This window comes from Poecile atricapillus, chromosome 3 (genome assembly GCF_030490865.1).
Source record: "Poecile atricapillus isolate bPoeAtr1 chromosome 3, bPoeAtr1.hap1, whole genome shotgun sequence".
Taxonomy (NCBI): domain Eukaryota; kingdom Metazoa; phylum Chordata; class Aves; order Passeriformes; family Paridae; genus Poecile; species Poecile atricapillus.
In genome coordinates this window covers 58,070,770-58,084,433 of record NC_081251.1, presented here as the reverse complement: position 1 = coordinate 58,084,433, position 13,664 = coordinate 58,070,770, and the positions used below count along the sequence as shown (strand labels likewise).

General features: G+C 38.1%; 1 protein-coding gene across 2 annotated transcripts in view; it reads right to left on the bottom strand.

Annotated features, from left to right (window-relative positions):
* Positions 1 to 805: 805 nt before the first annotated feature.
* Positions 806 to 13,664, bottom strand: part of PPP1R14C (protein phosphatase 1 regulatory inhibitor subunit 14C) — a 52,144-nt gene continuing 39,285 nt past the window's right edge. Inside the window, exons 2-4 of one of the 2 annotated variants that reach the window (XM_058835162.1) lie at positions 12,746 to 12,829; positions 11,326 to 11,358; positions 806 to 2,145 (exon numbers count right to left, since the gene is read on the bottom strand). In XM_058835162.1, coding sequence (XP_058691145.1) covers positions 2,071 to 2,145; positions 11,326 to 11,358; positions 12,746 to 12,829 — 192 coding nt within the window. In that variant the 3' untranslated portion in view covers positions 806 to 2,070. The remainder of the gene's footprint in view (positions 2,146 to 11,325; positions 11,359 to 12,745; positions 12,830 to 13,664) is intronic. The other variant, XM_058835163.1, reaches the window with a different exon arrangement.

Here is a 13,664-nt window from a genome sequence, read left to right as displayed (position 1 = left end):
GCAGCTTTCAGTCAAACAACGTGAAAGAAAAAATATTGGTGGTTATTATTTTTTTTTCTGTAAATGGTAATGAGAGAATTGGTACAGTTGCCATTAATTGACGTCTGATTCGGTACACCATTATAAAGGAAAAAAAGTGATATTTGAAATTGTCAGTGAATTCACAAAATGTATCTGTGAATGTGAAAATTACTAGAATCCTTATTGTTCAAACTGAAAAATAAGGTGGGTTATTTCAGACTCCAGCTCAAAACTCTGAACATGAGAATTGCCAGCAAGTCCAAACCAGAGCTAAATTGCAACTTTAGCGAGATACAAGACTTAAATTTCAAAATGCTGCAGGTGATTCTTTTCTCAGGGGTGCTGGAATTTCTTGATGATCCAAAAAAGTGCCTAAATGAAGAAAGGAAGAATGTCTCCTGAAAGATCCCCTTCTGCTACACCTTCATTAGGAAACTGAGAGACACCCAGTGTAAGCCTTCCCCTACAGTCCCTCTCTGGTGGACAAAAAACATTACCTGAATTTTTCAGTATTTATCTGAAAGAATTTCCAAGCTTTTTTTCCCTCACCCCTTTTAAATTCCCAGGACAAAGGGAAGGAAGGACTTATCTGGAGGAGACCTTCAAAAGTGAAGCTGTGCACCAGGTTACAGGAGTGTGAGTGATACTGGGCAAGGGCTGAGTGATATTGAGTATGTTAAAAGCCAGTTAGGGTCAATACACCTGGATTCCCATGTACTTACCACCTCACAGGCTTCTCTTTTTGACCAGCAATTCCATTTACAAACCTAGTCAGCAACAGTAGTCTTGTAAAGTGTACATGTAACAAGTCACAAGTTGTTCCATTTATTTGAGTAAATATCTGGTAAATAAAATCATCAGTAAACATTACAAAATTAAATACATTAAAAAAGCTTGCCAGTATACATAAAATTCACAAACATGTACTTCTTTTGAAAAATAAAATATGTTCAGAGCACCCTTGATATAAAATGCCTGACTAATGTCACCTACCAGTAAATGGTAGCTTATCAAACATTCTAGTTAGGACATTTTCCAGAAGGGAGCAGGGATCTCTGTTCTTGCTCTTACAAGTAAGAGAGCCCAGGTTAAGCAGTCTCCCCACTTCTCAGGGCAGAGCCATAAACAAAGGCTGTATTACTCTTTGCCTACCTTTATAGGAGAGGAATCTGCATTTGATTAAGACCACATCATTAAATGCAATACAGTACTTGCAATTCATTTTGGTATCACTGCCTTTCCTCCAGCATGAACCAACTTTTAAATGGTGATGGACATTTCTCTAGATATCACTCCAGGCCCATATTCAGTATAGGTTAGCACAGCTCCCAAGACACCATGAGTTGGAGAGGAAGTGATCTGGCAAAGCATCAAAGTCAATCAAATAACTTTTAAGTCTACAAATTAAGCCCTTAAAATTCCCAATTATCATATGCTGCAGTCTAAACAAGGAGATATGATGAGATTCTTCACTGGGCTGCTTTAAGGGTATTTAGAAAAATGGCAGCATTCATTTTAGTAATCTAAATTGGTACCTTCTGGTAGCAAATTTGCAATAACCACCATTTAAATAATTTACTATAACAAACTTCTCCTTCCATCCATGTGAAACAGTATTCACAACCCACTTTAAAATTTATGTACAGACAAGCACAAGAAACTTGACATCCATGAGTTAAATGTACAACCAACTTAAGAAACGTTTTATCCAACTAGTTGCAAGGAGAGGTCTCCTAGCTCTGTAAATTTACAAGATCTTCTGGTTCACCACATAGGCTTGCTGCCCCTCATCACTAACTTTTGGATTCTTCACTTGCTTCAGTAATCCTCAGGTGAAAGTTGAGCAGCATCCAAATTGTTGATATTTTTGATAAAAAATAATTGACACTTAAAAAAGAACCCCTAAAACACACAAAAAAAATTCTTGAGTCAAAACTGAATAAAATCAAAAAAGTTGTGGAGAAAGACAATTATTTTAATAAAGGTCTTGTATTCAAAGTCCCATTTCCCTTGCCATGTCTTTTACAGAGTGCTATTACTTTGAGTTATTTATATACTCTTCTTTTGAGGGGGACTGAGTTTCCTCATTCCTCTTATCCGAGTTAGCAGCTCTTTGATAAATTCCTAGGGAGAAAAAAAGAAAATATGAGTCATTTTAATGATCCCATAATACCATAGTCAAGTGTTTTTTTTTAAAAAAAAAAGTCAACAATGCATTTTTATTTAAGCTTTTACTACTAAGCTGGAATTTCTCTGGCCTGATAGCTGGGAACCTTAGACACATCCTTCCCCATCCAGCAGAAGTGTGAACAATGAGCTTTTCCTTGTGATTGTCCCAGCTCAGTTATAACCCTTTTTTTCAGGCTTTTACTGTACAGGACCTTATACCAACTATTGAAAAAAGCAAAACCTATGGGTGGATACAATGCAAACAGTCAAAGCAGATTTCCACAGCTTAAGACTGCACAGAAATCAGCACTCTTGCCAAAAGAGGTTCTTCTCTTCCCACTCTCCATGCTGGAACTAGTATTTTGGCTGGCTGCATGCTGAGCTGTACAAGAAAGCTGATCTGGCTAAAAATCTAAGCTGTTTTTCCTCTTTCCCTGCTACTTTCTAAGCTGGCTCATCCCTCTGACCAGGCCCACCACTCAGCCCACACTAACACTTGTGTCAGTCCAAGGCAAGGCAGGAACAAGAAGCCAGAAGTAGCACTACTGGTTTCTGATGGGTGAAACTGGTTGCAGAGCTAAGTGAATGACACTACTTTGAAAACAAACGAACAAACAAAAATCAACTCCCCCCCCCAAAAAAACCCACGAGAAACCCAAACCACCCCAAAAAAACCCAGCCTAGAACACAACAAACCAATTAATAGACCTTTATTCATGATGATATTTTCCCCACTTTCAGCATTAAGTAAAAATTAGCAAGACTGAGACCCTGTAAATCCTCAAGAAAATAATTTTCCTCTTTTTAAACTGTGTGAGAACAGAAGCTTACAGATATGCACCATTCTCTGAAATTCTTTTGGTATATAATTTATTGCAGGTGCATTAAAAGCTGAATTACTTCCTTAATACCACATTGGGAAAATTATGTTTATCCACAGTACTATAAATACACTTAAAAAAGCATTCTTATGAAATCAGCTAGCTGTAAACATGGACTGTAATTATTCTGTTCGGTGGATGCGAAAAGCCAGGCTGGACAGTGGATGAGCCTAGTGGATGGTATCCCAGGCCTTGTCAGTCAAATCAGATGATCTTTAAGGTCCCTTCCAACCTAAACCAATCTATGATTCTATAAAACAACTAAAAGCATGATTTCCTGGATGAATGCTTGAAGTTAAAAATTCCAGTGAACAAAGTCTCCACTTAAATGACAACACAATACCTTTCAAAGAAGGTCACACTGAAACATGTATTATAAGGTGCTACACTTCACATAAGGAAGATCTGTGTAAATGTGTATTTTAACCTGAGAAATATATCTTTTTTTTCTGGTGGAACCATAGTCCCAACAAACCAATTTCCTTCCCTGACAGATTATGCACATCTATAGTGAACTGCATGTACTGTTGCATCGCACTCATTGTTGCATCCACACTACCTGTGGCTGCAATGAACAGCAGCAAAGGCAGAGCAGCTACACAACAGTGGGGTCTCCACTCTGAACTAAGTGAAAGCCACTTCAGGGATACATCTATGCATATCAGTATCATGCTTTGCATCTGGACAGACAGCCTAATAAAATGATCAGAAAAACAGGTTTCTTAATACCCCCAAATCCTCCATCCTCTTGAAGCAGTCTTATTTCACAAAGGCACAAGCCACTGCAACAATACCAGCTCTAAACTTGTCACAGTCCAGTACTACTCCACTAAAAAATCAGAAGAAGGAGGAAGACATGCTTACTCTAAAAACTCACAGCTTTCAACACACATTGCATTAGTTCTGTATCATATCATCACTGTAAGGACCTGTTAGATAATGCAAAACTATATGGTATGGTGCTGCTTGAAACACATAAACACACTTCAGAATTGTTTACTATCAAACTTATAAAAAGCCTTGCAGTACAATCATTAAAGAAATAAACTCCCTAAAGTTATCTTAGAAGATTTTTACTTGGGATTAATGTCACTTATATTGCCTCTCAGTAAGTCTTTCTATTAAAAAAAAACCAAAACCTATAGTCTCATCAGATTAAGACAGCTTTGGAGAAGAATGGGCTGAAGTGTAGTTCTACCCTTAGAAAAACTTTCTAAATTGTTTGTTCAAGCCACAAATACTCTACAAGGAAACACTACATCTGGAAACTCTTCAGCAGCTTCACAGGAGTAAGAGCCTTATGGGAAGGGACATCTATGGCACTCTGCAGTCATTTGGGATATCTCACCCTGCCATTCCTCTGCCCATTCCCCCACAACTCAGCAGAGTCTGGAGCAAGTTTTGCTTAGATATGAAATGTAGCCTGGGATCAGTTGCTTTTTAATATGACATTATAGCAAGAGAGAGAAATTCTTCCCTTTATACTTTGAACAGAGTTATGACAAGTGCCTTCTTTTGGAAAACAAGATATTTGCTTGAAGTTTTCAATCAATTTTACCACCAACTGGAAACTTCTTAATGCTGCTGAAATAAACCAAACCATAGGGTTAACCCCTTAAAGGAGATCTGAGGTAACTGCAACTATTCTTAAGGCAGAGAAAGCATTCATTTGAAGAAGTACTTATAATAATTTAAAATGCTTTATGCCTCAGGAATTATTTTTTTCCTTGAAATAAAGGTCTGCAGTACCAAAGAGTAAAACCCAACAGGAGCATTTTGCACGTGGCAGACATTTTGCATAGTGCAGTAGCGCTGTTGTGCACTTCCCATGAACACCGAAACTGCAACACTGGTTCAGCACATTTCTGATTTAAATGTCACTTTGCATCTTACACTTGCATGGAGCTGGTTGTCATTAACACAGTTGTGCTCCAGTGCTTGTGCCTTTCTTGCTTAGCAGTTTCCCATGAAGGAAAAGAAAAAGTTCTAGAAAAGATGCACATTTTCCCTCGTGCAAGCAGGAAAGGAGACTTCATAGCATTTCAGTAAACCTTCACTTTATAACTCACCAACTCAGGTTTATGTCAGCAAAATCCATTTTGTTTTCTTAAGCCATCACTCAAAAAATTGTCGTGCTGTTCCTTGTGGCTATTTGAGTCAAGACTTAATATCCACATCTGTCTCCACTTTGTACACAAAAATCATTTTACACAGAGCATTTTACTGAAATCCCCTCTAACAAGATGTGCTGAAATTTAGCATCAGACAATTGAAAGCTGATCATGTACTAATCTATGTTAAAAGCACTTCTGTAATACAGGTTGAATTATCTACTTATATATACTGATTTAATTCATGGAGTCAAAAACCAAGAATAACTCAGCTAAGGATTCAAGAACGTATTTATTATTCCTTGAAGGGCTATAACCAGGAATACACAGGCTACATGCACTTCTAATACAACAAAAATTTCATACCAACACTTTGTGCGTTAGTAAACAAAATAAATAATAAACTTCTTAAAAAGTGAAAAAATGCATGCAAACTTAGTTAAAATTCTTTTTTACAGATTTTCTGCAAGGAGGCACCTTTGTTACAAATACTGAGAATCTTGTTCATTTGTAATTCTATATCATTGTTTCTAGAAGACATCTTTCTCATTCTAAAGGCAAATTTTAATGAAAAAGAGACCAAATCTACAGTTCATTTGTACTCATCTATATTCAGCCTTAGGCAAAAAAATAATAAAGGCAAAAAACAAAGGTGAAATGATTATTCAGGAAAGGGGAGAAAATCACCTCTCTGCTTTGGTGGTGTGACTCATTGTTTTAATGAGGTCATTTGACAGACAATGAATTCCAGGCTTCCTATTCAAGTCTTCCAATTAATTCTGGAGACTAATTAGACTCTGCCTCTCCAGATTTCTCTTCCTCAAACAGTACACAATGTAGTAGGACTAGTTTTTAAACTAAAATTTAGAGTTTCTAGTCCTCCTGCTTCACTAGAGCATGAAATGAGTCCTAAGTCAGCTTTCCTTCACAGCTTTACTTCCCTGTAGCCAGGTCAAAAACCAAGATTTCCTTAACTGTTTGCCCAAGGCTATTTCCTGGAGATGGCTTCAATAGTTGGGTGTAAAAACTGAAGTCAGCCTGAAGAGCAATCCCAGAGCTACTTGGGAAAGAATTTAAATAATAACCTCTTACTGCCAAACACCTTCTCTTCCACACAGGCTCAAATCCCCACAAAGCCAATTGTACGGAAAGAAGGGAACTGCTTTAGGAGAACTGGGTCAGAAGATGCCTTCTATTAGCAAGAACCAGTGCAGCATCTCTGTAGCCCCACTGAACTATGCCCTCAACATGCTCTTTCCAGTGAGGACACAGTGCCATCAGTGTCCAGAGCAGGAAATTTTTACAGCAATTTCGCTTCTTGGTGAGCTCTGTTTAAGGCACTAACTACATACCACAAAGCTTAGTTACGGCAAAGACTTGCAGCCTAATTATTCTCCAATTCAGCAGCATTTAAACAAGCACAGCTTATTCTTGTCAAATCACCACTTGCTCTTCCATTCTGATATTGCTATGGGTATTTATAAGTTGTATTCATGAGTACTTGAAGAAATGAAAACACGGAAGCTTAATTCCCTCCAACGCTGTAGTACAATATAGGGCAGATCTCAGCAGGCATGTAAAAAGTTTTAGTTCACTGAATTCAGTAGTCAAATGGATGAACAAGAAATCATGTTTTACTGGAAATGCATCTGCCTGTATTGCTTTTAAACAAGCATGTTTTCTAATCCTTTTTCTCTACAGATTCTCCTATTTCATTTCACGTAATATGGACACAAAATATATTTGCTGTGACTTAATAATTTAGCATCCATCAGCTGCCCTGGCTTGTCCAGATGTAAGCACACAGCACTGAGGCTTTAGGAGACATCTGCAGTGACTATTGCTTCTTGTGGGTATCCTACATATTGCTGCCTTGCAATTCCATAGAAAAAACAAACAGTAACACTAACTTGAATTAATTCATAACATATTAGGACCAAAATAAACATATGGCCCTTTAAAAGTTATAGGGTTCTGTTTCAGAAGCATAGAGCTTTCTATTCATACCTGCGTAGTAAAAACATACTTTATGTCAATACATACACAAACCAGCTGTTACCTTTAAAAATCACAGTGCCTAAACCACTCTAAAAAGGCATCACAAGCCTTTAATTTACTCCAACTAGGAATTAAATTTAGAGATACATACAGTTAAGCAAATGCATCTCTATCTTTTTAAAAAGTGTTAAAAGTTGCTGCAATAGTCCAAGTGCTGAAGTAATTGAGTAGTCAGTAACTTAAATCTCTGCCCAAGTTCTCCAGAAAATATGCACAATTCAACATAGTTTGTTTGCAAACCACATTGACAACTATTATTAGTTTCCAGAATGTAGCTTTCTTTAATGATGCAACTTCATCTCCTTTTTCTTCCATTTTGCACTAAGTGAAGAATTGTACTAACAAAATAGATTTAATCCTGCCTGAATGGGAGAGATCTCCAGCCCATTCATCTGAAGTTTTGTATATTTACATATAAAGAAAAGAAGTAAATAAAGTGCAAATCTAATTTATCCAGTTCTCTTCAAACACTCGTTATCCACAGTCCTTGTGTTGCTCAGCTGCATCTTTTGGAGTCAGTAAGCATAAAAATTGCCCACTCACTGGATTTCTCTCCCAAAGTAGTTTAAGAATTTCCTTGTCATTTCTCTTGCCATCATGTTGGCAGTCCCACTAGTGGAAGCTCTAATTCACATCAGCCACAAATATTTCAGATTTTCTCCAATGCCCAGTCTAAATGAGTGGCCTTGCTGTTACCAACAGCAGAGGTAACAGCAATACAGATTTAGTCAGCCTTCTTTCAAAATACATGCCTTAAAAAACCTCATTGATTTCACAGTCAGAACTATCTTCCTATCCTAAATAAGAGTCTATTGTGAAGTATCTAAACATCATCATCAAGATGGCAGATTATATTTAAATTTGCTATATTCATTGCTAACATTAAGATTCTCCACCATCAGATGATGACAGAGAAGATGAAACAGAACTGCAACAGCAACTCAACAAAGGACTTTTCCACAAGTGGTGTGGGACTGTATGAAGAACTGATTGCTCTGGCACACAGATGATGCAGGAAGAGGATACTGCTCCCTGCTCCTCTTCAATTATGAAAGTTCAGATCCAAAATTTGATTATGGCACTGATTCAGCAGATACTAAATCTTTAAGTTTGTGTACATAATGAGTCTTTACATAAAGATCCACATTAAGCATATTTCCATACAAATTAAAACAGCCATAAATGCTACCTAAGAAAAGGTTTTAATATTTTAAAGCACATTCAAACTGTCTAGCTGTATTTCCATTAGAAGAAAGGTTTTGTAACAGTTCCTCATAAGTTACTGTCAGCTATTATCTTTGGCCAAATTATTAAAGAGGTGGGGGAACTCTTTCCATCTTTTAAGTGAACTGGATAGCTCAGCTTATTCTGATGAAAAGTCAATCCAGGATACATACAAACATTCCTCAGTTTTTCCTTAACCTTTAGTCTAAATGGAAGATATTGGGAAAAATTTAAGATACACATTTGCAGGTTTAGAGGGTTTTTAATTTTTTCATAGCTGGACAAGAGCTTTGTGTTATTAAGCTTTCTGCATGTACTATTTTTCTTTCTGAATAGCAGGGACATCATAACTTTTCCCCCAGTTAGGGATTACTACCTTTTGCAAATTGTTTAACACTTGATGATGAAACCCCCCAGTGCACTTGACAGACTGCAGTTCACTGGTCAGGAGAAATTCCGTTCTCCACAAATCTTCTAAAAATCCTTTCACAAGCCAACTCCCTCAATAGTTTTGAATGGTCTGCAAATATAAAAATATTGCAGATTTTCTAGACAAGGTGTTGATCCTTATATAGCAAGTTTAAACCAACTAAAAGCCTCTTCTAAGTCCACACATGGCAGGATAAAAATCACTATTTTTAAGTTGCCTAAGCTAGCAGTCATGCAGTATTACTGGGCTCATCATGCCATAAATAAAAGAAAGCTGCTGTTATAAAATAGTCCTGGGACGTGACTCATTTTTGGAAACTATCCTCACAGAACCAATTAAATTGGAAAAGGCCTCTGAGATAGAGTTCAAACCATGACGAAACACCACCTTGTCGGCTAGACCATGGTATGAAGTACCTTTCCTTGAACACCTCCACAGTGGTGAGCCCACCATCTCTTGGGCAGCCCATTCCAATATCTACCAACCCTTTTGTGAAGAAGGTCTTCCTAATGTCTAACCTAAACTTCCCTGACATAGCTTAAGGCTGTCCTCTTCTCCTGTCACTAGGTTCCTGGGAGAAGAGGCCAACACCAGCTGTCTACAACCTCCTTTCAGCTAGTTATAGAGAATGATTGGATTAAGTACCCCCTCAACTTGGCTATCTCTAGAAATTATCTAGGAAGATGAATATTCTCACAGATAAGGGAACTGCCTCTATCCCATCCATAAAGGATTGAAGACATAGGTCACCAGTTCAGTATTAAAATCTCACCTTGATCCAGGTGCCTTAAGGGCAGAAAAGGACATATGTCCAGCATTTTGTTTTCTGCAAATTGCCACACCAACTTAATTTACCAGTATGGCACAAATATTTCCTGTAGTTCTACAACCAAAGTTTCCAGTGGAACACTCATTGACATCTGTCATGTACCCTTATCAGCTCTCTGAAATTTGTCCTTGCATCATATCAAACTTCACAGCTAATGAAAATCATTTATTACATGTTTAATGAAGAAGGAAGAAGAGTAATTATTTGATCTCTGCCTTCAGACAACACAGAGATAAGAGGTCAGCACATGCATGACTGTTAAGCTCTTGGCAACCTATTCCTCCCACCTAGTCATGACTCCAGCTTTCTCTTACTAGCCTGTGACAAGAGCCACATCAGGCTCCACATGCCATATCCATCTTCACACCTATCTTAAGAAGAACCAAGGTTCAGTGGTGCTTGCTTAGAGAGGGCTGGAGAAGGTTGACAGGGTCATCTGTGGTGTAGCATTACTACAGTGAGACAGTGAAGACTTGGCATTATAGCAACTCCATAATGGGAAATGCATGTTACCTGCTCTAAGGTAACCAATATAAAACACAAAACAAACTCTACAGGTATTATCAGATGAGTCTTTCTGGGTCAATTCCCTATGCTGTCAAAATGTTTGTACCAGCAACTAATAGCAATTCTGGAGAATCTTCCCAATCTACCCTAGGAATCAATAACAATGGAAAAGCCTTGAAGAAAATCTCATGGACTGTGACTTGCCTATTCAACTGCATCAGCAGTTCTTCCTTATAGTCTGACTATCCTTAAGCCCCACCAGTTTATGTGGCTATAGCTGCAGATATTACAGAAGAACCAACCTATTTGCAGCCTTGTTTCAAAGCCAAACAGCTGGCTTCTAGTCATGCACAGCTGAAAGGTTTCTGTCAAGAGGAATCCTGTAAGCCAACCCCTCTATTAAATACTGTGCAGCAGCCACTTCTGGGAAAGAACTGACTCTATATATGGAACTAACAAACTGACCCATGACCTAGACTTTTGATTTTTACAATGCGTCCAAGGGGTTTTTTTAAAATATCTACTCTTCCTAGTAAGCACACATTACTGTATGAAAAGCAGGCTATGTTGGCACTGGACACATTAATAGTTATACAAGTTGGAAGTTGCGTAACTAAATCCTGCCAGTACAGGTTATCCCACAATTTTGTTCAAGTCCATTCACACAACAATTGGCTGAGCTGCATATCTGCAAAGCAGTTCTCAGAAAAAATTTTACTGTCCTAGATACAATTAAGTTATTTCACAGTGAAGAGCACAGTCCGACACGAAAATATTTCAGCCATCTGATGAGAATTATATTTAGTTTTCTTATAAACATGGCAGCTTTAAAAGTCAGTGTAGTCAGTAAGGACATTACAGCAAACAATATTGATAGTTAAGCTGGAATGACCAGCAGTTTCTCCACAGGGTACAATCACATTCTTACTGTAGCTAAGTGACAGCCACAAACATTTTCAGGATACAAAGCTCCAAGTCTATTAGCTAGCCATTAATATTCATCTAGTTACTTTATCATAAGAATTAAAAAAAGTTACTTTAGCTTGAACATAACTACCATTTCCACAGGTTAATAGCATTTAAAAAGTCTTTTACCTCTGTTGGTTTGTAGCAATCTACAAGAGTTTCCTAGAAGCAAAATATGAAAGTGTCAGTATCCATACAGAGTAATTGTGAACATAAACAAGTCATGGTATGAAACCTGGACAGGGAGGGGAGAAAGAAAAGGAACAAGAACAGCAATCACTGAATGAAGATGTTACTGAAAACCCAGAGTTATACAAGTCACCTTTGCTCCCCAGGTCAATCAGAGTGATTTGTACCAGGAGAGAAATAATGGCTTCTTTCTCCAGGTAGGAAGTTACAAAATCCCTGTCTCCTGGAAAAACTGAGAAGAGGAGGAGAATCCAAGAATACTTCTCCCAGCAACAGACATGTGAAAGGCAGCTTTCTGTGAGGACATGAGAGTCTTTGCAATGCAGAAATAGAGATGTTAGTTATTCCTAGCAGGGCATTCCTAGCAGGGGGCCGCTGCAGCTAGTTTAGGCAGAAGCAGCAAAGCTATTTATGAATGCTAAGCAATCAGCCTGGGGCCGTGCCCCACATCTCTGTGGCTGGCCAGTGGGCACCGGGAAGAGTGCTAAACAGGCACTAAAATGAGATGTGCTGCATCAAAGTACCACATTAGTCACCTCCCAGAAGCAAGCTGAGGGCAAGCCATGACTCTGGAACAGTTTTCCTTTTCTTAATGCATCTGAAAAGATTATAAATGGAGACATTTCCTATTGGTTTTATATATTGATTTAGAGAGAGATTTACATTAAAGCACTGATGTTTCTTTTCTTCTCCCTCTCATTCTTCCATTCAGTAACTTCTACCTCATACAAACTTCAAAGACTTAGAGAGCTGGTTTAACCTGTAATTTCAGCAGATAGCTTTTGAATTTCCCTGCTAATTCTAACCCTGTTCCTGACTATCTTACCCTTTCTTTGAACTTTTTGATGGGTTCCAATTTCTATCTAGTATAGAGAGAAATAACTGCCAGTAGCCTAAGCACAAGGGAAGAATTCTGGTCTGTATACATATTTTTATTGTTGAAGTGAATCACAGAAACTCTCTGGTCATCACAATTGACTCTCAGTTGTGTACCTTTTTCCATGTGCTGTTCTTCATTTTCCTATGTTTTCTGTTCTTCCTTTTATACACTTGTACAAATTAGAATGAGGCTAATTTGCCTTGGCATATTACCCTCAATTACCAAGTTCTTTGAACTTTTATTTACTAGTGTTATCAGCTACCTTCCAAAAATTTTTTATCTAAAACGATTTTGATTACCTTTGAACAGTCTAGTAGACTATGTTAGATTAGACCTAGGAATCTCTTCAAATCTACATTCACAGAGGATTCAATCAAACACAAGATATTGATCCAGATGCATTACTTCCTATTTAAAATTATAAAATTATAAAATAATAAAATAGCCACCTTCCTATTTAAAATTATAAAATAATATTACCTGTAATTTGAGAGCTCTTTCCTCTTCATTGGCTGCATCAAGAAGGTCATCAATGTCTATTTCTACCTCTGGCATTTCTTCTTCCTGAAATGCAAAAATACCCACTTAGTCCATAGAGCTATCCTTCAACTAACCCAAAAGCAGCCCAGTGATAGCACACAAACCCATCTTCCTGGAGCCAGACAAGGAAATCAATAGGAGACCATGGCTTGATTTCTTGCTCCAGGCCAGCATCAGGCCAAGCCCCAGCCTCACAAGAGGTGACAGCTCTTAAGCCATCCTTTGCTCACAGCCAGGAAGTGTTACTAACTCATGGCCAGCAGGACAAGTCATGCTATTCTCACAGAACTGGGCAAGAGGACGAAGAAGATAAAGTAGAAAGAAAAGGAAGTAGATAACAACTGCAGCAAGCCACAAAATTGTTTTGAAAGCATTTTTGACTGCTTTGGAGTGTTTTTTTTGGTAACACTGTGGAATATCTCCCTTGTGTAAAAAGTTTGCTTACAAGGATGACATACATGCTGCATCAGAAGAACTCAGATTTTCAGTACCTGCAGTGAAGCACACAGTCTAAGGCATAGAGTATTTTAGAGAACTTTTCTGAAACCTCCTACACCCACACACTTCTCTCTTTGCATCACCAACACATCAGATGCCTTGTTCCCCGAGTCAAATCAGCAGTCCATACATTTTGAAGGACCCCTGACCTCTAGAATCTCAATGAGAATTCATGATCCACAGATATCACCATTTATTGCATTTTCACTTATGCAAAAAAACATTCTGCTGGCCATTTTATACATTTTCTCACCAAAATTGTTAAGCAGCTCCCCGCTGCACATACAAAACTCGGGTCTCAGCCACTCTGCCGCACCAAGTCTAGCCTTGACAGCGGCCTTAGCTCCTCTGTTGCCCCTCC